The 23,434-nt window shown below is 38.5% G+C and overlaps 1 protein-coding gene across 20 annotated transcripts in view; it reads left to right on the forward strand.

Moving 5' to 3' along the window:
• Nucleotides 1–2,372: 2,372 nt before the first annotated feature.
• neb (nebulin) overlaps nucleotides 2,373–23,434 on the forward strand; it is a 59,581-nt gene continuing 38,519 nt past the window's right edge. For 19 of the 20 annotated variants that reach the window (XM_035520077.1, XM_035520074.1, XM_035520082.1 and 16 more), the window contains exons 1-48: nucleotides 2,373–2,445; nucleotides 3,280–3,391; nucleotides 3,810–3,872; nucleotides 6,606–6,677; nucleotides 7,667–7,783; nucleotides 7,996–8,103; nucleotides 8,293–8,397; nucleotides 8,549–8,653; nucleotides 8,746–8,850; nucleotides 9,127–9,231; nucleotides 9,648–9,752; nucleotides 9,913–10,020; nucleotides 10,447–10,563; nucleotides 11,312–11,413; nucleotides 11,513–11,620; nucleotides 11,770–11,874; nucleotides 11,968–12,066; nucleotides 12,969–13,073; nucleotides 13,173–13,280; nucleotides 13,400–13,513; nucleotides 13,651–13,848; nucleotides 14,117–14,224; nucleotides 14,480–14,578; nucleotides 14,775–14,879; nucleotides 15,002–15,109; nucleotides 15,204–15,515; nucleotides 15,686–15,892; nucleotides 16,047–16,151; nucleotides 16,244–16,351; nucleotides 16,436–16,747; nucleotides 16,843–17,049; nucleotides 17,144–17,248; nucleotides 17,411–17,518; nucleotides 17,693–18,004; nucleotides 18,092–18,298; nucleotides 18,389–18,493; nucleotides 18,877–18,984; nucleotides 19,101–19,412; nucleotides 19,500–19,706; nucleotides 20,984–21,088; nucleotides 21,184–21,291; nucleotides 21,395–21,706; nucleotides 21,805–22,008; nucleotides 22,083–22,187; nucleotides 22,427–22,534; nucleotides 22,629–22,940; nucleotides 23,039–23,242; nucleotides 23,317–23,421. In XM_035520077.1, coding sequence (XP_035375970.1) covers nucleotides 3,831–3,872; nucleotides 6,606–6,677; nucleotides 7,667–7,783; nucleotides 7,996–8,103; nucleotides 8,293–8,397; nucleotides 8,549–8,653; nucleotides 8,746–8,850; nucleotides 9,127–9,231; nucleotides 9,648–9,752; nucleotides 9,913–10,020; nucleotides 10,447–10,563; nucleotides 11,312–11,413; nucleotides 11,513–11,620; nucleotides 11,770–11,874; nucleotides 11,968–12,066; nucleotides 12,969–13,073; nucleotides 13,173–13,280; nucleotides 13,400–13,513; nucleotides 13,651–13,848; nucleotides 14,117–14,224; nucleotides 14,480–14,578; nucleotides 14,775–14,879; nucleotides 15,002–15,109; nucleotides 15,204–15,515; nucleotides 15,686–15,892; nucleotides 16,047–16,151; nucleotides 16,244–16,351; nucleotides 16,436–16,747; nucleotides 16,843–17,049; nucleotides 17,144–17,248; nucleotides 17,411–17,518; nucleotides 17,693–18,004; nucleotides 18,092–18,298; nucleotides 18,389–18,493; nucleotides 18,877–18,984; nucleotides 19,101–19,412; nucleotides 19,500–19,706; nucleotides 20,984–21,088; nucleotides 21,184–21,291; nucleotides 21,395–21,706; nucleotides 21,805–22,008; nucleotides 22,083–22,187; nucleotides 22,427–22,534; nucleotides 22,629–22,940; nucleotides 23,039–23,242; nucleotides 23,317–23,421 — 6,726 coding nt within the window. In that variant the 5' untranslated portion in view covers nucleotides 2,373–2,445; nucleotides 3,280–3,391; nucleotides 3,810–3,830. Of the gene's footprint in view, nucleotides 2,446–3,065; nucleotides 3,158–3,279; nucleotides 3,392–3,809; nucleotides 3,873–6,605; nucleotides 6,678–7,666; nucleotides 7,784–7,995; nucleotides 8,104–8,292; nucleotides 8,398–8,548; nucleotides 8,654–8,745; nucleotides 8,851–9,126; nucleotides 9,232–9,647; nucleotides 9,753–9,912; nucleotides 10,021–10,446; nucleotides 10,564–11,311; nucleotides 11,414–11,512; nucleotides 11,621–11,769; nucleotides 11,875–11,967; nucleotides 12,067–12,968; nucleotides 13,074–13,172; nucleotides 13,281–13,399; nucleotides 13,514–13,650; nucleotides 13,849–14,116; nucleotides 14,225–14,479; nucleotides 14,579–14,774; nucleotides 14,880–15,001; nucleotides 15,110–15,203; nucleotides 15,516–15,685; nucleotides 15,893–16,046; nucleotides 16,152–16,243; nucleotides 16,352–16,435; nucleotides 16,748–16,842; nucleotides 17,050–17,143; nucleotides 17,249–17,410; nucleotides 17,519–17,692; nucleotides 18,005–18,091; nucleotides 18,299–18,388; nucleotides 18,494–18,876; nucleotides 18,985–19,100; nucleotides 19,413–19,499; nucleotides 19,707–20,983; nucleotides 21,089–21,183; nucleotides 21,292–21,394; nucleotides 21,707–21,804; nucleotides 22,009–22,082; nucleotides 22,188–22,426; nucleotides 22,535–22,628; nucleotides 22,941–23,038; nucleotides 23,243–23,316; nucleotides 23,422–23,434 lie in introns of those variants that run through there. The other variant, XM_035520075.1, reaches the window with a different exon arrangement.

The raw sequence follows: 23,434 nt of genomic DNA on the forward strand, positions 1-23,434 counted from the left end.
TCTCTGCACACTTCTCCCCTGTTTCCACTGGCCTCATTCATGAACAAATACTTCCTACAGCAGATTTACATTTTCTATATGTGAAAAACATTAACAGATATGTGTTTAAATATAAATAATGATGCAATGAATCAAGCTTTTGTTGGTATTGTTTATAGTGAGAGGCAGAAACTGAGCAACAAAAAAGGTTGTACATGTTAAATTAATAAACCTGTATACTGTATCTGAATGGTACTACATATATATATATACACTCAATGCTTAGGAAAGCCTATGTTGCATCATTGGCAATGCAACCTTTCACGGTGGTCTCACAAAGTACCTGCTAGTCTTTACTTTTCTAAATGTAAAGTATTTATTAATGTACATAATAAAAACATCCAGGTTTACACCTGCCATGTGGTGAAAAACAGGTCAATCATTGAATGCCAGTGACTTAAGTGACATGTGAATATAGCAGCTGTGTTAGAATGGGTGTCAGAATATGGCAGACTATCAGTAACATTGATATGAATTACCCTCATCTACTGGCCAATAATTGTGCAGGTGGAAAAAATGAATTGAAATCGTTAGACTAATTTAGTTGTAAGCTGAAAGGTATACAGGCAACAGAATGTCCTATATGATCCCCTTCAAGTAAATGAAAGACAAGATTAAATTTAATGGAAATGATATCAATGATCTGCAGGTTGAATGTAATGAAGGGATGTCTGTTTTTCTTCTGACTTGAACACTTGAATATGTTCACCCTTCGTGTAGACGGAGGGTGATGGCCCTTCTCATTGTGTCATCCTGTGACGTTAATAAACATGCCTTCTTTCTTCCCTGCAGTCTGTATTTAGGCTAGTTTACCTCACTGGTTGGCAAGCAACTGTTTCACTGTGTGAGAGATGTTAGAAATGCTTCATTGAGAGCAGATAAGATTAATAAATATGAATCTTATCTTATTGAGTCTCCAAAACTACAGAAACTGAGCAGAGAGAAATTGGTGCTTTATTGAAGTCTTAAGGCATTAATGAAGGCTAAGGGCAGTGTATCTCAGTCTATTAACACCTTCACACCTTCACAGAGCTCACAGCACGATGTTAGACACTGATGTTAAATAGGAAACAGAACCACCGATGTAGCCTACCTCCTTCTGGAGTGCTGATGTTACAGCATTCTGGACAAGTGAGAGTCCGAAGGGAAGGTAGAGCACTCCAGAAGAGAGATGAGAAGCTCACAGCTGCTACTGCCATTCAAACATCTCTAGCCCGGAACTGCTAATGGGGAGGTTGGCACTCACAGACTCTTGAGTGCATACAGCTCAGAGTGCATCAAGGAGAAAAATGCAGATGCTTCTTTCTTCGTGTCACCTGGCTCATAATGTGGTAATAGATCCAGACTGTTCACTAGCTGGTTGTTAGGAGCTGGGCTACCCTCTCTGAGAGATACCCTCTTTACCAAACTGCAATGGTGTCCCCCTTCCACATTATTTAAAAATAACTCCTGTGATATTTTTTGATTTAGCATACATACTGTACTAATGAGGGTACTGAGATACTACTCTGACACTGAAGTAACTTTTACAGTATGACAAGTTTTGGGCATCATAGATGACCAAATATCAGTCTCAGTGGTAATTATTTTGGTAATTATTCATAAAAAGTTCAAATTTTCCAGCTGCACCTATTTTGCCTTACCATAAGCCAATGTAATAGAAGATTGAACATTTTTTTAATAAACAATGACTTTTTTTTTTTAATGTCTGTAGCTTTTAAGTGTGGCTCTATATGCTGTCAACCACTAATTGGGTCCACCATTCATTTGGCATGAAATGAAGAAATGATGGTATGCAGAGTCAATGAATTTGCACTCATGAAATAAGTACAAGTAAGAAAACACTGCAGCATTTGTGAATGTTTAACATGTTGCATTTGTATTCATTTAAACTCATTCTTATGAGTCACTATTATGTGCATGTATAAGTTTTAGTGTTACACAGGTCAATCTTTTTGCTTTGGCCTGATCTTAGGGGATCATTGCTCTTGGCCATTAACCAATGACATCATCAGTTTTCCCTAGGTTTTCTTCTTAAGAAGATCTCCCTATCTGTGTAGCCCCACCTTTTCTCCGTTAAAGAAAACAACTAATCAGTTCTAATCTCTCTATTGCGACATCTATATTTCACTCCACAAACAGCGTGTTAGTTGTCTATTCTTCCTCATTTTTCTTTCTGCATAGTTGTACATCACTGGATTTGCTGAACAGGTGCTCCTTCCTGAATGCATCACTAGCATATATTTAGCTGCTGAAACCTGAGAACGGTGTCCTCTGATTGGCTGGTGGGGGCACATGATAACTGGAGTCTGGCTGCAGCTGTGAGCTGTCGCCCAGCGTTTCTCAGGAGGGAAGAGTTGGGGAGGCTCTGGCAGCTTGGGAAACGCTATAACTGTAAAGTCACCGGTAAGCAAAGAAAGTCAACAAACTGAACACAGGTTCTGTTTTCCCTCTTGAACTTGCTTTGCATGGCCTTTGGATTTTCTATACTTCTATGCCACTGGATGGAAGTGATGCCGAGGGTTGACCCCTTGAGGCACAGTCTGCTTTGAACCTTTGCTCTACCTGGTCTGATTGGGCGATATTACCAGAACTCCCAAAGATGCAAATATCCTGATGCTGGAATTTCTCTCTGGAATTTATACATCCATTTTTTGGAACACTATCTGTTGCACATTTTTACTTGGACAGGAGTTGCTTGCATCACAACCTCTTTCTCTTTTCAATCTTTCCAATGAAATGAGCGGAAAAGCATATATATATATATATATATATATATATATATATATATATATATATATATATATATATATATATATATATAAAAATGTCAAGTTCTGTGAGTTTGGTGCTAAAAAAGGGTAGTTAGTAAGATGTCCTATATTTATCCTGCAGCCTCAGAAGGCATTGCAGCTCTGCTAGCTAAACAAAGCTAGCCAATCAGGCTGTGGCATTAACTTACATGACAAATAGCTAGATCGTCTAGGAGCAGCTGTTGCAAAGCTTCATCCAGGAGCTGTGGCACTATCAGGGCTCTTGGGTGACTGAGGCCTGCCAAACGTTCTAACAGACACTTTCCATTTATCCTGTTGTGCCTTTTTGTGCCCAGGCTAAGCCTGTAATTCTTTCTTCTTCTTCTTCTTCTTCTTCTTCTTCTTCTTCTTCTTCTTCTTCTTCTTTTTTTTTTTTTTTTTTTTTTGCAAAACAAGGGAATTGTGACGCATCTTTTTCTGTCTGTAGGTTTGCAGGAATACATTAAGTGGAATATCAGTTTGGGACCCTAGTTGATGGAAAGTGAGCACCTTTCTTATTGCAAGATCACTGGAAATACTGTTGGACCTTCTTTGGTTAGGTATGTATGAACGTCTTGTAGAAAACATAGTGTTATATTAATACTTATGATTATATGTAAGTATTAATTATAAGTAAATAATTATAATTGAGCATAAAAGTCATTAATAATGAATGATAATTATTCAGTAACATGTTATTTGCATCTTTGTTCCTTTGCTCCTGGAAGTTAATTAAAAGCTCATGTTCTGTTCTCAGTGTGTGTGTGTGTGTGTGGTTTTTTTTTGTGTGTGTGTGTGTGTGTATGTAAGTGTACGTGTCCTTCAGCTGACAGTAAGGATAGAAATTAAGCTGTGAGATTCACTTGCTCATTTAATTTTATAAACCTTATTGGATATATTTCATATCCAAATATAAGAAGATTTAGAATGGATGTGACAAAGTGAAGCTGATCATAACACTTGTGTATCTGACTGTAGACCCACTGAAAGTGTTTCGTGATGGCCAGTGAAGAAGAGTATGATGATGAGTATGAGGAAGAGGTAAGACACATCATCTCATGATAGTTACGTGTATCTTGTAGCTATGTGCTACTGGTAATAGTGATGTACACACAGTTACATCTCCTACTGTTCTGCACGTAAGTGGAACCATGTGGTCACAGTGCTCTTCTCATGTCCACACACAATCTCTGTCATGGATCTGCTGGTGCACTGGAAAATGCGCTGAACTCTGACATAACCACAGTCAGCAGTTCAATATGACCTTCCCTTGGTATCCATGGCAGCATCAGATCTCATGTCAGATTACCTCCTCCCAGTAAGCTGGGAGTCTCAGCACAACCCATTAGTGCAGTAAATAACTTCTGTATAAAATTTCCATATGCATCCTCAGTCATGTATTTTAATTCAAAACTCCCCTCTCAAGTACAAACATTTTAGTTCTGTACTTTACCACATCAACTTGCTAGGTATCTATCAAACCCAGCCCACTTACCCTATTTAGTAATTACCAACGCATCTGCAACATGTCAGTGATGGTCATGATTGTAATATAACCCGAGAATAAAGTTTGCTCTTAATGACATGACTCGTTAAAAGCATTTTCTGATATAAATCTGAATGGAAGCAACCATTGTTAGATATGATATTCACATGCATGCTGTGAAACCATTATAATAACAATGGGATTACATTCTGTTCAGTGTGCAAAGACACAGTGCAAGCTTCACATAGAGCTGCCATTTTACACAAGAAGAACAAGTGCAATTTTATTCTGTACATTGTCTAGATCATTATTAATAAAGAACCTTAATGAAGTTCCATAATAGCAGGTTTGTTGCTTTTTCCTGAAATAACTTAATCTCTTGGGACTGTTGGAGTTCTACTTGAAGCTTGTAGACCCTCAACTATGTCGAAACACCTGCTCCCATATTTTTGTCTTAATGTCTGTTATGTATGGTCAAAACTTTAAGAATGTTCAATGGCATTAAGAAATAAGGTGGACACTTTAAATTTTCTTGTGAACTAATATTCTACATTTTACCTAATTTCTGTTGTGGATGTTTTATAGGAGCAGAATCTCATGGAGTATCTGTTTATATTCTTTTAGAGATACCCTTTAATGATGCTTCAACCAGGAATTTTAGCTTTACCACGTCTTGTTTTAAAATCACCATCTTGTTTTAAAATCCAACATCAAAGATAAAATGATGTAGACTCAGGTTTCACTGTTGATTTTATTTACATTCACTTTACACTTCAGAAAAAGTTCATTAAAATACAGAGAAAAGGCTTCTTTCATCAGATGTATGGAATGTAAGAGCTATATTGGTTATTGTTCTGACATTTAAAGTCATTTACTCATTGTCACTTATACAGCATATTCTCCTAAGTAATAGTTGTGCTTGTAGAGTTTTAAATGGTTGCCATACCTTTAAATCTGTGCTATACGTTTCCACCCTTAAGGTAACAGGGAGTGCTCAGCTTAGACGAGGGTCATTCCTGCAGGAGATACAAATATAGACGTGCACGTCTGCTACAGACTCTCAATGAGGGAAATGAGATGCTGTAAATCACACTCATGTGGTCGTCCAGCCATTGACATCACGGCAGGGGGCAGTTCTCATGGAAAAAGATACCCGCAATGGGCCAGAGAGGGGCAAATCTACACTCCAGGTTCAGAAAGGGAACTAGCACCGCTTTATGTATCTCTACAATCCCATAGGTCTGAATGAAGAAGCACCTATGTCCTGCGTGTTCTTTCCAGCTCTATTTACAAACCTGAAAACATTCAGCTTTTTCACAATACGAATGGTGCAATTTACTAATATTAGTTAAGGCAGCTGTAGTGCTTAGTTATTATCAATATAATAGCTGCCTAAGTAGCATATAATGCTTCAGATTATATTGACCCAGAGGTCAATATGATGACAATTTTATGGGTTAACTGAATAGACAACTATAAACTTAGTCATATGGCTACCAACTGGATAGCAAAAACATGAAAGCACATTCATGTGACCAGTTATTTTTTCAGGTATAAGCAGTTCAAACACATGTGTTGGAGTCAACTGGAATCTATTCTCTGATGCACTGTTTCTATGTACCACCATGACAATAACTTAGTCACAAACAGTAATAGAAGTGAGTTCATCGAGGTGCTTAGATGTTCTCAGTGACTGAGTCATACGGCTCTGTCAGTCAAAGCAGACAGTCTAATATAGCATGCTGTCCTGGATAGACAACCTAAATCAGCCTAAATAAAAGATGTTTTTACCCTCGGCAAAACAGCCCTGATAATAAACAGTAGAGCAAACCAATCTTACTATAATTACACTGTATTTGAAGTGTATTGATCAGTAATTTGATTAAGTAATCAATATTAGTGCTACCCATTTCAAATAAACTGTCATAAAGATATAGCAAGTAGATTATTTTTTGAGAGAACTACACAGAAAATACAAAGAGGTCTTCAGCTCTACCAGTGAGGGCTGATTATATAATTAAGGCTGTATTGGGTCTAAAAACATTTTTGAAAGTATGACCATAATAGGGTATGAATTTCATAAAATAAACATAATCTAAATAATCAATAATTAATTTAAATAAACTAAATCATTTGGATGCCCTGCATGTATATAAATTCTTATCACTCAATTTCTAAATATTTAAGAGAAAATGAGCTGGAAAAAACCGTGGGACACATGTTTTCACTTGAGTTTTGGCATCTGTGAGCTCTCTTTTCATAACCCAGAGATTGTCCTGTATTTATAGTTTTATGAGGAGTATTCGACAGGCCCCACTACCATGACCTCCTACACCTCACACCAGTCTCAAGTCGGAGAGGTAATGATCGCCCTCCAGCGTCCCCCGAGGAGGCAGACGCTCACTGTGCTGACTGTTTTGCATGGCATGAGGGCTTTTTCACGCCACTCATATCCAAGTTTGGAAATCAACTCAGTAACATTCTCATCGCTATGAGGCAGTGGGTTAAACAGGTTGTTATTGTATATCAACAAAAAAGAATTTCACCTCTAAACAAATGTGTGATTTTGAGTCCAGTCTGGAATCTGGTATTAGTGTCCACTGCCTACATTTTGCTCTAGCCACTCAGACCAGTCAGGATAAAGTAAAAAGGGAGAATTGTAGTAAGTTTTGACAGCTGAAGAGACTTTCTGTTTTTCATGTGGGTTTTTTTGCATGCAGTTTGTTTCTGTTTTTGTATTTGTTCATTTGTTTAATTATTTTTTGCATGTATCCATGTGTATGTGAGTGATATAAGGCTTGTGACTTTATATAGAGATCGCGCTCTTTGATTGATCTCTTCATATGCGCTTCATTGTACCAGCTGGCAGCATATTAGCAAATAACATAATAGCCAATAACCTTATAGACCGTGACATTTCTTAAACATATTAATGTTTTTAGTAATGAATGACAATTATTATTATACATGTAACATTCAGCAAACTTGCTGCAACTAAGTTTTATTCACAATTAGCTACATTAGCATGTTTGTTCAAACTAGTCAAACTGTTGTAAGAAAATTGTGATGAATTTAGCACTGTATATTAAAACCTGTACAGAGTAATTTTATTTGTACTGAGCATTGCAGGTAAGTTTATTAAATTAGATGATGATGCTTTCAATGATAAAAGCTTCCATGAATCATTCAGATTTGAAAAGTAAAACCATAATGCTAACACAGTGTTAACTACAGTATTGTGGTTAGTTAAAAGTCATGCTACATATATGTTGTGATATATGTTGTAACTCACAGGGACACTCATACCTGGATGTCTAATACCTCATTGTCTCTTTTTGTGGTCCTATAGGCCGGACATGAGGACATTCCTGTTCGCAAGGGCAGGAGAAAGGCCACACTGGACACCTCTAAATTCATGACCCCTTACCTGGCACACAGCCAGAAGATGCTTGACCAGTACAGCCACGTATGGAAAAATCCCATGAAAAAAACAAAACAAAACAAAAAAAATGCAAATCAAAACAAAAAACAATGCTGTTATTCTCTTAAAGTTTATTATATTATTTACATCATATATGAGTATATATAATATGCCAAACCTTAAGGGTGAGTGCAGGCGTATATGTGTGGTGCTAGAGATTATATCAATCCACTTAACCCTGCGTTCTGCTTTTGTAGAACAAGTATAGAGAGGAATATGAGAAGTCTAAGGGGCAACCCTACAACATTTCAAGTGACACACTTGAGATGATCCGCATCAAGAAGGCCCAGGAGCAGCTCAGCGAGGTAAGGAGCCAGATCTCCTGCGGCGTCCAGCTGATCAGCCTGCAACTGGCATATTTCAATTTACCATTGTTTGGTCTACAATAGTCATGCCATCTCTTATTTCAGTAAGTGTTTTTTGTTATGCCGGACTGGTAAAAGTCAGTTATCATTAAATCATGTTTATTAATTTTTTGTTGTTGTTATTTCCAGGTGAAATACCGTATGGAGGGACTGAAGGCTAAGACCGCCAGCCTCTACGATGGCGAAGCTCGTGAAGTTGCACACGTGAAGCATGTCTCTGAACTCATCAGCAAGGTAAGTGCAACCTGTATCAAACAGTTAACTATTTGCATATGATTTCAGCTTTTTCCTTTTTATGTTTTTTCACGTGTACTTATTGGCACTAATTACTAAAGACCCTCCCCTACCAGAAGAGCCTAGCCTTTGCTTTTATGTCTCTTCTCAGGTTTTGTACAGACAGAAATGGGATGAGACCAAGGATAGGTACTTACTTCCCCCCGACGCTCCTGAACTTGTTTTAGCTGTGAAGAATGCTGCTAATTACAGCAAGGTAGGACGTCTACAGCTCTATGAACTGGGAACCTGCTGCTAACCTGCCTTTGCAAGCTAGTTATGCCTCTAATCGAACAATATCTCTATCAGAAATTATACACAGAGGCTTGGGACGAGGACAAGACCATGTTCTACCCGTACAGCGACAGCCCGGAACTTCGCCGAGTGGCCAAGGCGCAGGAGGCGCTCAGTGATGTAAGTTTTTAATTTTCAGTTCTATTAGTTGTATTCACTCATTTGATTTGTTTGTTTCGCTAATAGAATTTGGAAAATGCAAAGTAATAAACGCTAAAATTAGGGGCAACAGAAACAACTCGAGGATGCTGATGCCATTAAAATATTAGTGTGAATTTATATAACTGTTTCAGTATTAAAAATCAGTAAACTATGATGTATTTTTAAATTATGCTGTGAATTGAGGTGACAGGTACTTCTACTCTGCATATTTTTAGTTGTCATCTTTCCCCATAGATCAAATACAAGAAGGGTCATGATCAGCGCAAGGCCAAGTATACCCCCCTGGCGGAGCCCCCAGAAATGGAACTGGCCAAGAAAAACTTTGCCAATCGTAGCAACGTAAGTAGACAAGACGAGTAAATAGACAGTCATGCACAGACGTCCATTTCTGGTGAAAAAGAAAAAGTTCAACTGTAATCTTAAAGTAATACTAGAAAGGCTCCAAGATAGTGCCTGCAGGGTGCTAATGTTAGCTGCCTATTTTTCCTTGGTCCATATTTATACTGAGCCACATGAATCCAGAGAGGGAAAGACTATTCGCTCGACACACACTCGCGCATATGTGACGCTCTGTCCTCCTCAGAGATGGACATGGATAAGCACCACCTGCCCACTGACATTATAAGAAGGCATTAGACTTGAGTAGAACACACAATATCCAAGCACGGCCCACAAAAGCCAAATTATTTATACATGTAAATGTATATATTAATGGTCACTTGTGAATTACTAAGAAATACTTTTAATATTTGTAGATCAAGTATCATGAGGACTACAACAAGAATGTCAAGGGCCAGTGGTGTGAAACCCCTTACTTTGACGTTGCAGTTGGAAAGATGGTCATGGATAATTTAAGTGAAGTAAGTCATGGGCCAAATGAATCTGACATTTCTTAAAGGAAGCTCTTACAAGATTGTGTAATTTGTAACCAATTCCTGCCCTTCACTAATCCGTTGTACAATCAGGTATTCTGCTAATGCTTTGACCTCTTACTTTCCTGCTCTCCAACCACCTCTTCAGAAAAAATATACTGCTGCTTATGAAGACATGAAAGACCAAATTTATTTCATGCAAACAGAAACACCAACATACGCTGTTAACAAGCAGGCTGGTGACAATGCAAGCACGGTGAGTTTGAAGTGCTTATATATCTTCTTTATTTTCATGCATGTTCATGAAAATAACAAATAAACATATTAGATAAGTATAATATTTGTACCATTTCAGTGTGACCACCAGGAAAATGATTGCTTTTCTCATTAGGTAGTCTTGTTTGTTTTAAGTATTTTGACTTAAAACAGATCAAGAAACTACCGTATAATTGTTTGCCATGCAGCTATTCAGATATTCAAAGGACAGCCTGGATTAATTAGATGCTTATTGTGATAAATGAACAAGGACAGTGCAGCAGGAGTGCTTCAGCACTCACGGAGCTGGAATGCAGAAAACAGAATGTTTAATAATTTGCTATGATTATATGTAGCCCTGCATCTGTGTAAGCCACATTCCATTGTGCATCGACAGATGATTTATTTCTCATCTCTCCCTTTTTAGACTAAGTACAAGAAGGAATATGAACAGAAAAAAGCAGTCTCTGATTACAACGTTCTCCCTGCTACAGAAAACCCCCTCCTCAGACAACTAAGATACGCTGGCACCATCCTGAGTGATGTATGCTTACATGTTTGTTTACTGTGATAATGAATCAGTGATATACATACATACACTCACACATAAACACATAACCACACGCACAAAACACACACACACCAAACACACCACACATATTTACAGAGAGATTCTAAATTGTAGTAAAGTACAGCAGTTTCAAGAGTTTGTAGTAAAGTACAGCAGTTTCAAGAGAAACAACATTTCAGAAAAATATACCTATCTGAAGATGATTTCAGGGAGTAAATGCAGAAAAAAATAACTGCAAATATATATATACACGCACACACACACACGCACACACACACGGACACGCACACACACACACACTGTTTTGTCCAGCAGGTGGTGCTAATCATTACCGTTGGCTCAGAGCTAATAATTCAATTTTTAGTTTAGAAATCTTTTGTGAAAATCAGAACATCAGCATCCTTCTGCTGATGATGTTGATAACATAAGTTAATTTAAACGTCTATTTATTTAAGCACATTTACTTTCCTGATGGCCAAAAGTGTCAACCAAATGTAATATAAAAGTGAGTTAAGGAATATTTTACTTTAAATTGAGCTGAGAAATATTTAAACATTAGCATCGTGTTTCAACCAACACAAAGCTTTGAATTATTATCATAAATTGATTTGTATTTCAGTAATGTTAACACGTTTATAGCCTCTGTCTATAAAGTTGCAAAACTGTTTCCAAATGGTCTTTATTTGCACATTTTTAACATCGTTCTTTTTGTTATTTTTAGAAAGTATATAAAGATAACTATGAAAAATCAAGAGGCTCAAGCATCAACTACTGTGATACCCCCAAGTTCCAGATGGACAATGTCCTCAAAAAGTTTAGTGATGTGAGTGTCGCGTGGCTTATGCGGTGCTGTCAGGAATCAAAAAAGACAATGATGTTAATGATGTAAATATCACACATTTGGTCTTCTGGCTCTTTAAAGGTACACTATAAACAGAAGTATGACACCGAGGTGAAGGGTCGCTATATTGGCAGTTATGAAGATGTTTACATGGTTCACTGCAAAAATGTGGAGGAGTTAAAGAGTGAAGTAAGTCATTTTCAAGGTGAAAGTTATTTAAGCTATTTTAACCTGATATTATTAAATAATAGTTAACCTCCAGCCTTCTCTTGAATATTTTTGCATGATTTCCTGTTATTTTTAATAATTTGTATTATTTTGCTTCTGATCACTTTCAGAAAAATTATAAAGCTGATTACGATGATATGAAGATAAGGTGTTTCTTCCCGCAAACGATGACACCCGAATACGAAGCTACTAAAAAACTGGAACAGTGTAAAGACGTGAGTTTGCCAACTGCAGCAGGATTGATCTAATGTGATACAATACGGAGGTTATTTATACATGACAGCTAACTGTAATTTTTCCCTTTATAGAACAAATATCGGCAACACCCAGATACAGTGAAGTTTACACAAGTAATGGACTCACCTGTCCAAGTACAAGCTGCTATCAATGCCAAACAGTTGAGCGATGTATGTATCTCATAAAATTTCTCACAGTTGTTTGTCAAATATTTCATTGTCATAGCATGAACATATCAGGTTTCATTCTCAGTCAACACAAACTGAATGCCTTCTAGAGTATTATTTGGTCAATACCAAATGTATTCAAAATGCTTCGAAAAACTGTTACACTCCAACAAGAAATGTCTTAGAATGAAACAGACAAGACAATGCTCTACAAAGCTGTTCTTAGGTAGTTCTTATGTAGTTTTTAACATTCAAACTCCGGAGAAACATAATAAAAAACTGATGTGGTTACTTTTAGTAGTTTGTTTCAGATAAATGGCAGTAGTTCATGTCTAGCCATGACACAGATTCTGGCCATTCTCCTCTTTAGAAGAGTAGCCCCATCTCTGTAAATAACGTAAATAAATTATACAGATCTACAGCTTAATTTATAGCAAAATTACAAATACAAAACACTCCACAACAACAGCATGCATAGATGATTAATGACTACCCCAACGACTGCCTTCAAATTTCTATTATAAGTTAAAAGGTATTCTGTTCTCTGCATTACATTCTAAATTCTGTAGCACAAATGTGTATTATTAACATTTAGATAATATGGGTGTGAATTATTTGAGAAGTTTTGGTTTATTTAGGGTAAAAATAATAAAGTTGAATGAATTAAGTTTACTTTTTATATTGTGAAATGAGGTTGGAAATTCACACTTTAAAATGTAATGAATAATTAGTCCAAAAATCTCAAAACTTCAAACATCAAAAAGTTCAGTAAAGAATAAGTTTATTTTTTTAATAAATAACAATTCTAATGAATATAAACCATCATCAAGATCCTTAATAGACTGGTACCAAAATGTATGTAAATAGATGTGATTTTGCTTACTTTCTACATGTTTAATTTTCAGCTGAACTACAAGGCAAAGTATGAACAGGATAAGTTCAAGTGTTACCTGCCCCCTGATTACCCCTTCTTCATCCAGTCTAGGGTTAATGCTTATAACCTGAGTGATGTAAGTATTAACCCCCATATTCTGACTACAAATTTTAGCATGAATGGTGCAATGTAAAATGTCCCATTTTTATGTTGGAATCTATTCTTGTATTTTTAGACTTGTTACAAGTTTGAATGGGAAAAGACAAAAGCGAGAAAGTTTGAGGTGAAAGGTGACGCTATCCCCATCCTTGCTGCCCGTGCTCACACCAACATAGCCAGTGACGTAAGTGGACAGCTCTGCATGCACACCGTGTGAATTCACCAGCACTGAACTGAACGTTGGCGTGAGGGTCTGTTGATGCGTACGGTCCATGTCCAAGGCTGCCCCTTCTGTCCTGTTAGGTGAAGTACAAGAAGGAGTATGAGAAAAACAAAGGACACATGGTTGGGGCCCTCAGCATCCAGGATGACCCAAAGATCATGCACTCAGTCCATGTTGCTAAGATCCAGAGTGAGGTGAGGACTACCTGTACACATAATGACAACACAGACATTCTGAATGGTTATCCTCTTGCCTTTTTATGAAATCTCTTATATTTCACTGTTAGTCTCATGATAAGACTATTCACCATGTGAAATATCAATTTCTACAGCGCGAGTATAAAAAAGATTATGAGAAGTTGAAGACCAAGTATCATGCCCCACTGGACATGATGCTTGTCACGCTAGCAAAGAAGGCTCAGGCTATTTCTAGCATGATTGGTTACAAGAGCGTCATCAACCGCTACTTCCTACCACCTGACAGTGTGGCACTGGACCTTGCAAAAAAAGCCAACATGATCCAGAGTGACGTAAGTGTCCACAACCTGCCCTTACGGGACATACGTGTGCAGAAAAAAAGAAGAAAAAAAGCTTGTTTAAAGTTTTTGGCTGAATTCTAATAGTGGAGGACTGCAGTGTGTTTCTGTGCACCCTGTGTGAATGTTTAGTTTGTATTTAGAAATAGAAAATATTGGTTTTCCATGTCAGTTGTCTCATGGGAAAAATTAAATAGACTTGATCTTATGGTAACTGATTCTATTTTTGTTTTGTTTTATTATGTTCCTTCCCAAACTACAGAATGAGTACAAGTCTGAGTACAATAACTACACCAAAGGAGCCCCGTGGATGCCTTTTGGATCACTGGATGTCGAGAAAGCCAAGAAAGCTGGAGAGATCCTAAGTGAGGTATGGCTGCCAAGCGTTTATCCTCTGTGGTGTTGTAGCAGATTCCTAGTCAACACCCTTAGCAGATACTCGCAACCAGCCCATAGTGACTGCCTATGAACAAACATTTGTTTCATTGTTATTTAGATATGAATTTACCTTTTACATTGTAAGTCAAAAAATAAGTTACTTGTCCATTCTAATCTTAAATGGAAAACGGTGTCCTCTGTGTCCTACCGACTACTAATTTGCTTTTCTTTTTCTTTCCTAATGTAGAAAAAATACAGGCAACCCCCAGATACCGTGCCGTTCACCTCTATTGATGACCACCCTGTCATGCTGCAAGCTAAGGTCAACCAGCTCATCAGGAGTGATGTAAGCACTTATCATCCTATCACAATTCAACGCTTTGCTCAAACCCATGTGCTCCACAATGTACACACTGTATATTATATTCTTCCCTCCACAAAATCACATTATCAGATAACGAATATAATGGTTTTGTTGTTGTAAATATGGAGCACAATGATGATTTCACTGCACTGCCTGTGATTTGTCTACCCCACTCTAGCTGCACTACAAGAAAGGCCTTGAGGCAATCCTTCAAAAATACGCCCTACCCCCTGATGTCCCAGAATTCCTCCAGGCCAAGTGCAATGCCTACAATATCAGCAATGTATGTAAACATCTCTGATGTTTGGGTTGGGAAACTCCACCTTCATCCATTTATTTATGAATCTGCGAACATTTTGTTTCATTTAAAAACTCTGCCAACACTGTTTTTTTTTCCATGTTCAGAAATGTTACAAGCTGGGATGGGAGGATCTTATTTCAAAGGGTTATGATATGAAGGCTGATGCCATCCCGGTTCGTGCGGCCAAGGCTGCAAGACATGCAGCTAGCGATGTACGTGCCATTCTTCCTGTTCCCCTTATGATCAAACAGAACATGGTCATCACACAAAACACTGGCTCAAAATATTTACTTACTATGCCTTTAGGTCCAGTACAAGAAAGAGTACATGAAGGCCAGAGGCCACCATGTTGGCATCCGTAATCTCCAGGATGACCCTCTGCTGGTGCACTATATGAATGTGGCCAAGATACAGAGCGACAAGAACTACAAGAAGGACTATCACAAGGCTAAGCTGAAGTACCACTCCCCTGTCGACATGTGGAGTGTTGCACACGCTAAGAAGGCGTCTGCGGTTCAGACTTACTCAGGCTACAAACAACCTATCCATCACTACACACTTCTGCCAGATGCAATGAACCTCGAGCTGGCCCGCAACAGGAGCACTATTGCTAGTGACGTAAGACATTCACCACCAAGTGGACCCATAAGTAAATTAGATTAGAAGCAACTACATCTGAATTAGATTAGATTAGATTAATGTGTCTGGAAAATTAGCACAATTTTATTGAGTAGAAAATCTGAGATTAGTAAGATGACACATGCTTTATTTCTTTTCTTTTTTATCAGTACAACTACAAGTTGGACTATGAAAGCTACGTGAAAGGTATAGGCTGGGTCCCCCTGGGCTCATTAGACGTGGAGAAAGCCAAGACCGCTGCTGCTGCTCTCAATGAGAAAAAGTACAGGCAGCATCCGGACACCATCAAGTTCACCAGCGTTACCAGCACCCCAGTCATGGAGCAGGCGAAAGTGAATGCCCTGCAGCTAAGCGACGTGCGTAACCCCTGCACTCATGCTTTTTGTCTTTCTAAGTTTTAGCGGTATTTTCAACCATGCCTAAGAAATAAGGTGCAACGTGATGCCAGATATTTGAGGGACTTTTCAGGATAAGACCAGGAAGAAGTATCACATGACCCTTGTTTTTCAGAGACTGTACAAAGCCAGTGGAGAAAAGTTCATGCACACTTACCACCTCCCTCCAGATACACCAGAGCTTCTGCAAGCCAGGTACAATGCTGCCAATGTCAGCAAGGTAAGAACGCTGAATGTCATACATGAAAGTGAAAACACATATTGAATCAACTTATATACATTTAAAATATTTCAACGCTTTACTGTTTGCAGACCTATTACACATACGCACACAAGCAGGACCTCCTTAAAGGGCACCACGTGAAAGAGGATGCCATTCCAGTTGTCGCTGCCAAATCCTCTCGGAATATCGCCAGCGATGTTAGTAAATTCACCCTTCGTACACGTACATACAAGATACGATGCAGAACTGTTTTAACATTTTAAATGCTGTTCTTTTTGCAGTACAAGTATAAGCTTCAATACCAAAAGGCCAGAGGCCATCATGTTGGCTTCCGTAGTCTCCAGGATGACCCTCTGCTGGTGCACTATATGAATGTGGCCAAGATCCAGAGTGACAGGCACTACAAGAAGGACTATCACAAGGCTAAGCTGAAGTACCACTCCCCTGTCGACATGTGGAGTGTTGTACAAGCTAAGCAGGCGTCTGCGGTTCAGACGTACACAGGCTACAAGCAGCCTCTCCACCACTACACCCTGCTCCCTGATGCCATGCATATCAATCTCACCCGCAACATGATGGAGATCCAGAGTGATGTGCGTCCATTTTAAACATCCTTTCATGTAATTTATTGAAATACACTGTCAAAACTAAATGATTATTTCACACATCCCCTTCTTGTTTTTACCAGAATGTTTACAAGTCAGACTACAACAACTTCTACAAGGGAGCAGGATGGGTTCCCATTGGTTCCATGGATGTACAGAAGGCAAAGACGGCCAGGGCTGCTCTGGATGAGAAGGCCTACAGAACTCATCCTAGCACACTGAAGTTCACCAGTCTCACAGACCAGATTAACATGGTCTTAGCCATGAAAAACTCTAAGCAGATCAATCCTGTAAGGATGCTTCAGAATGTCAACAATAATTATTTCATCTAAATTAAATTTGCATTTCTCTGGTTCATTTATGTTATGTTCTCTGCCATTACAGGCTGCTTACAAAGCTTCTGGAGAGAAATTCATGCACACTTACAATTTACCAGCAGACAGCCCACAGTTTCTCCAGGCCAAATATAATGCCCAGACCATCAGTCAGGTAACTCAGACTATTATAACTTAATTCAAACTGTCTTAATTCAGACAATTTAAACTGAATTTCCATATGCTTTGTGAAATAACTTAGTACCTAATGCTACTCTAGCAAATTAGCCATTTTGTGGAAACATTGTGAATATTAACATATTTTTCCTTCTTGCAGAAACACTACAAATCTCAGTGGCTCACAGATATTGCTAAAGGATATGACATGAAACCTGATGCTATTTCTATAGTAGCTGCCAAACAAGGAAGGCACATTGCTAGCAACGTAAGTAATTAAAAATAAATATTCATCTTTTGTGTGAAGAAATTTGTCCAGGTATTTATGACGATATTTATGGTATACTTTAATTTACAAAAGGGTCAGTTTCTAAATATTCTAATGATTTAATGAGTCATTTAATACAATGTTCAGTTTCTTACTGCTGTTCTGTGTTCAAAGTTCCAATACAAGAAAGACTATATGAAGGCCAGAGGCCACCATGTTGGCTTCCGTAGTCTCCAGGATGACCCTCTGCTGGTGCACTATATGAATGTGGCCAAGATCCAGAGTGACAGGAACTACAAGAAGGACTATCACAAGGCTAAGCTGAAGTACCACTCCCCTGTCGACATGTGGAGTGTTGTACAAGCTAAGCAGGCATCTACAATTCAGACGTACACAGGCTACAAGCAGCCTCTCCACCACTACACCCTGCTCCCTGATGCCATGCATATCGCGCTGGCTCGCAACATGAATACCATCGCCAGTGATGTGAGTCAACTTTATTTTCCTTATTGACAGTGTGCAAACATGAATTAGTGAAAATCAATTCACCTCTCTACAAATAATGTTGTACAGGTTGAGTACAAGAATGACTACAACAGCTATGTGAAAGGCATTGGCTGGGTGCCCATCGGATCGTTAGCAGTTGAAACTGCCAAGGTCGGTGGACGTATACAGAGTGAGACGCAGTATCGCACTCACCCCTCCAAATACAGCCACCACATCCCCATGGACTGCATGGACCTGGCTCTAGCTGCTGCCAACAACCAGATCATGAACAAGGTGAGTTGGACTTGTGTGTATTCCTATGTCTTTGCAGGAGAAGAGATTGTGTGACTCTCCAAAAACCTGTTTTCATCTGTTTCATTGCAGAAAGCATATACTGCTGCATGGGACACAGACAAGCTCAAAGTACACGTGATGCCCGACAGCCCTGAATTTCTCCTTGCCAAGGCCAATGCAATAAATATTAGCCAGGTAAGATCATAAATCAGAAAACCATTTTTAATAATATTTCATAATATACATTTAATTGCCATTTATTTTGCTAAGGTGATAATGAGAGCTATAAATGGTAATTCTGTTTTTTGAAACAATTTCTATGTTTTCAGGCTAATTAATATATTTAGGTACTTATTCTGGCAACTTTAAGTCATATATTTGGCCATAATCTAACTGTTTTGCTACTTCTTTTCTGAAAACCAAAAGGTGGTTCATAATAGAAATCAATAAAAATGAATGTGGATTTCATGAACTGAGCTTGGCATTATTTAACGCTCATACAATGCAGAAATCAGATGACATACCTTTTTCCTTTTTTGCCAGCAGCATTTTTTCTCACATTTCTTGTGCATTTCCAGAAATTCTATAAAGCTGGCCTTGAGGAATTGAATAAGAAGGGTTATGACCTCAAACCTGATGCTATTTCAATAAAGGCGGCCAAATCTAGCAGAGATATCGCCAGTAATGTATGTTTATCAACTTTATTCTTTTTTGATGTGCATATGCCCATTGCATTTATATACTTAAGTGTCTGTTTGGTATAAAGATACTTGTTATTGATAAAGCTATTATTCTATTGCAGTACAAGTACAAACTGAATTATATGAAGGCCAGAGGCCACCATGTTGGCTTCCGTAGTCTCCAGGATGACCCTCTGCTGGTGCACTATATGAATGTGGCCAAGATCCAGAGTGACAGGAACTACAAGAAGGACTATCACAAGGCTAAGCTGAAGTACCACTCCCCTGTCGACATGTGGAGTGTTGTACAAGCTAAGCAGGCATCTACAATTCAGACGTACACAGGCTACAAGCAGCCTCTCCACCACTACACCCTGCTCCCTGATGCCATGCATATCGCGCTGGCTCGCAACATGAATACCATCGCCAGTGATGTGAGTCAACTTTATTTTCCTTATTGACAGTGTGCAAACATGAATTAGTGAAAATCAATTCACCTCTCTACAAATAATGTTGTACAGGTTGAGTACAAGAATGACTACAACAGCTATGTGAAAGGCATTGGCTGGGTGCCCATCGGATCGTTAGCAGTTGAAACTGCCAAGGTCGGTGGACGTATACAGAGTGAGACGCAGTATCGCACTCACCCCTCCAAATACAGCCACCACATCCCCATGGACTCCATGGACCTGGCTCTAGCTGCTGCCAACAACCAGATCATGAACAAGGTAATTTATTTAGGTCTTTTAATTTGGTACATTTAACTGCTTCTGTATTCATTGATTCTCAGTGCATTGAGATATGATGACATGGGGATTTTTGAAGAGTCATTAAAATGTTGGGAATGCTAAACAATTTATAAACATATTAATAAGGAGCGATTTACTTTTTTAGTTTTTTAAAACTGCTTCCATTTATTGAAAGGATATTATGCAAAAGTTGAAATGATTCATAAGCTGTAGTGGTCTCCCCGTACTGAGAGCTTGTTAAAGGCTTACAACTAAAACCATTTTGATTTATTAAGTTTATTTCCACCGCGCCGCGTGCGAGAAGACGTTCTAATCCGTGTGAACTTGTAGACTAGGCTGCGCGTGCCGCTGCACTGCAGCAGTAACGATCAAACCCGCGGTTTCTACCTAGCAACAGTGCCAAACGTTTCCATTTTTCCATTTTTAAATATACTTTATAAAGACAATTCAATTTAATTCAATACAAACACTCCATCACAAAAACCTCACAAATGTTTCCTCGCTATATCATAGTCTGGGTCAGCAATCAAAAAGAGGCCTTTAGCCATCAGCGTTCATACAAACCTCGACAAAGGTCCAGGCAAGCGTGCGTTAGGGTCCACCACTTTCTGAAATGGCGGAGTTTGTCCCCATCACGATTTAAGAGTGTACTCTGAAAATATGACTGTTTCTTCAACAAACCTTTTTTTGTTTTTTGTTTTGTTTTGTTAGACAGAATCAGAAAATGTCCGCGTTTATTTTTACACGATGCTGAGATAAAAACGTTGCACAACTGACTTTTCGTGAAAGGAAGAAATACAGGAAATAGTTGTACTATAAATATATTTTTAATCACAGTGCTTCTTGTATTGTTCAACGCCTATATGCTTGACAAACGAGATAAAATGTTTCGTGAACGTCATGTTTTTGTTCTTAGCACGGATTTTTGTTTTTTTTTTTCTTTGAACGCGAATTTGAGGGGCATCTGAACTGGATGCAACACCCACATTCTTATCCCCAATCCTTCTCAAAGAAAAGTTAGCACAATGACTAGGCAAAACTCATCGCCATTCCTTCTTTTTTCCCCCGCTCAATTTGACAACTGTTTAGCAGTTTTTTTCTTGCTTGCAGATCTGCTTTTTGCCTTAACTTTTAGGCCAGTATTTTTGCTATGTAATTTTACAATTCTTGTACAACAGAAACACACTGGGAATTGATTAGGAATATTTATTTTATTGCCATTGCATTGAAAACTTACTAGAGCATTTCTTTCACAGAAAAAATACACGGAGGCCTGGGATAATGACAAAACATCAGTTCACATCATGCCAGATGCAATGGATGTGACTCTGGCACGTCAAAACAGAGCCAATTACAGTATGGTTAGTAATCCATAACATCAGTTTGTTCGTGTTTTGATTTCAAATCCGGGTTATTAAACTATGACTAACTTCTCACAATTTCTTTCTTTCTTCAGAAATTGTATAAACTTGCCAGTGAACTGGCAAAGAAGAAAGGTTATGATATGCGTGCTGATGCTATTCCAATTCTGGCAGCCAAAGCATCCACAGCCATTGCCAGCAATGCAAGTATTTTTCTTATCAGTACAGAACAAATTATTTATCTATGTTATTGAATTATTGATTTAAATGTGTGCAACATTAATGTAAACTTTAATTTTTATGCAGTATAAATACAAGGCTGGATACCGTAAACAAGTTGGTCACCATATCGGAGCCCTCAGTATCCGTGATGACCCACTGCTCATGCTAGCCTTGAACTCAGCTAAGATTGCAAGTGATGCCCTGTATAAGAAGGACTTCAACCAATCAAAGACCAAGTTTCATCTCCCAGTGGACATGTTGGCATTTGAACTGGCAAAGAAAAATCAGATCCAAGTCAATGATGCCAATTACAGAACTTACCTGCACCACTGGACTTGCCTGCCAGACTCCAATGATGTTGCCCATGCCCGTCAGGTCTATGACCTCCAGAGTGATGTAAGTGATGTTTATTTTGGACAGGAGTTTGTGTGTCTACTGATTCGGTCATTAACATGATTTTCCGTCATTGAGTTTTATATTTTTCTATTTTTTAGGCTGTGTATAAGGCTGATCTGAAGTGGCTACAAGGTCTGGGATGGGTCCCCATTGGTTCACTTGATGTTGAGAAAGTGAAGAAGGCTGGAGATGCTCTGAGTGAACGTTTATATCGTCAGCACCCAAGCAACTTCAAGTTTACAAACACGACTGAGGACATACCTTTCGTCTTGGCTAAAGCCAACAATATTGTCATGAACAAGGTAAGTGCTGTCTTTTTTCTTCTTTTTTTCCAGACAAAATCACTGGTGTTTCAACTGCTATTCTTTTCTAACAGAAAGCTTATATTCAAGCCTGGGAGGATGATAAAACCAAGGTCCACATCATGCCAGATACCATGGAGGTGGTCCTTGCAAAACAAAATAAAGTCAACTACAGTGAGGTCAGTCCACTTTACTTTGTTCTTAAAGCAGCTGCTCCTCACATATCAGCTTTTATATTAAGCATATTTGCAGGTGATAAATGTCATATATAGATTATACCCAAAATAAGCCTGTGACTTGTTGACTAATGTGAATTTTTGAGCAAAGCAAAGCCATAAAGTCAATGTCTTCCAAAAATCACTGTTTTTATCTTTGAATAAATGTAGTATTTTTGTTTGTTTGCTAATTTGTTTTCTAGAAACAATACAAACTTGCTAATGAACTGGCCAAGAAGAAGGGCTATGACATGCGGGCTAATGCCATTCCTATTCTTGCTGCAAAAGCTTCCCGGGACATTGCTAGTGATGTGAGTGTTCTGAACAACACAGATGTTTGTTTGTTGTGTATCAGTCTACTTAGAATATTTTAAAATACATTCAACTTGTTTACATCCTTTATAGTACAAGTACAAGGCTGGATATCGTAAGCAAGTTGGTCACCACATTGGTGCTTTGAGTATCAAAGATGACCCACTGCTCATGCTGGCTTTGAACTCAGCTAAGATTGCTAGTAATGCCCTGTACAAGAAGGATTTCAATGAATCCAAGACCAAATTTAATCTCCCAGTGGACATGTTGGCATTTGAACTGGCAAAGAAAAATCAGATCCAAGTCAATGATGCCAATTACAGAACTTACCTGCACCACTGGACTTGCCTGCCAGACTCCAATGATGTTGTCCATGCCCGTCAGGTCTATGACCTCCAGAGTGATGTAAGTGATGTTTATTTTGGACAGGAGTTTGTGTGTCTACTAATTCGGTCATTAACATGATTTTCCATCATTGAGTTTTATATTTCTCTATTTTTTAGGCTGTGTATAAGGCTGATCTGAAGTGGCTACAAGGTCTGGGATGGGTCCCCATTGGTTCACTTGATGTTGAGAAAGTGAAGAAGGCTGGAGACGCTCTGAGTGAACATTTATATCGTCAGCACCCAAGCAACTTCAAGTTTACAAACACGACTGAGGACATACCTTTCGTCTTGGCTAAAGCCAACAATATCATCATGAACAAGGTAATTGCTCTCTTTTTTCTTCTTTTTTTCCAGACAAAATCACTGGTGTTTTAACTGCTATTCTTTTCTAACAGAAAGCTTATATTCAAGCCTGGGAGGATGATAAAACCAAGGTCCACATCATGCCAGATACCATGGAGGTGGTCCTTGCAAAACAAAATAAAGTCAACTACAGTGAGGTCAATCCACTTT

Source organism: Electrophorus electricus, chromosome 2, assembly GCF_013358815.1.
Source record: "Electrophorus electricus isolate fEleEle1 chromosome 2, fEleEle1.pri, whole genome shotgun sequence".
NCBI classification, from domain to species: Eukaryota; Metazoa; Chordata; class Actinopteri; order Gymnotiformes; family Gymnotidae; genus Electrophorus; species Electrophorus electricus.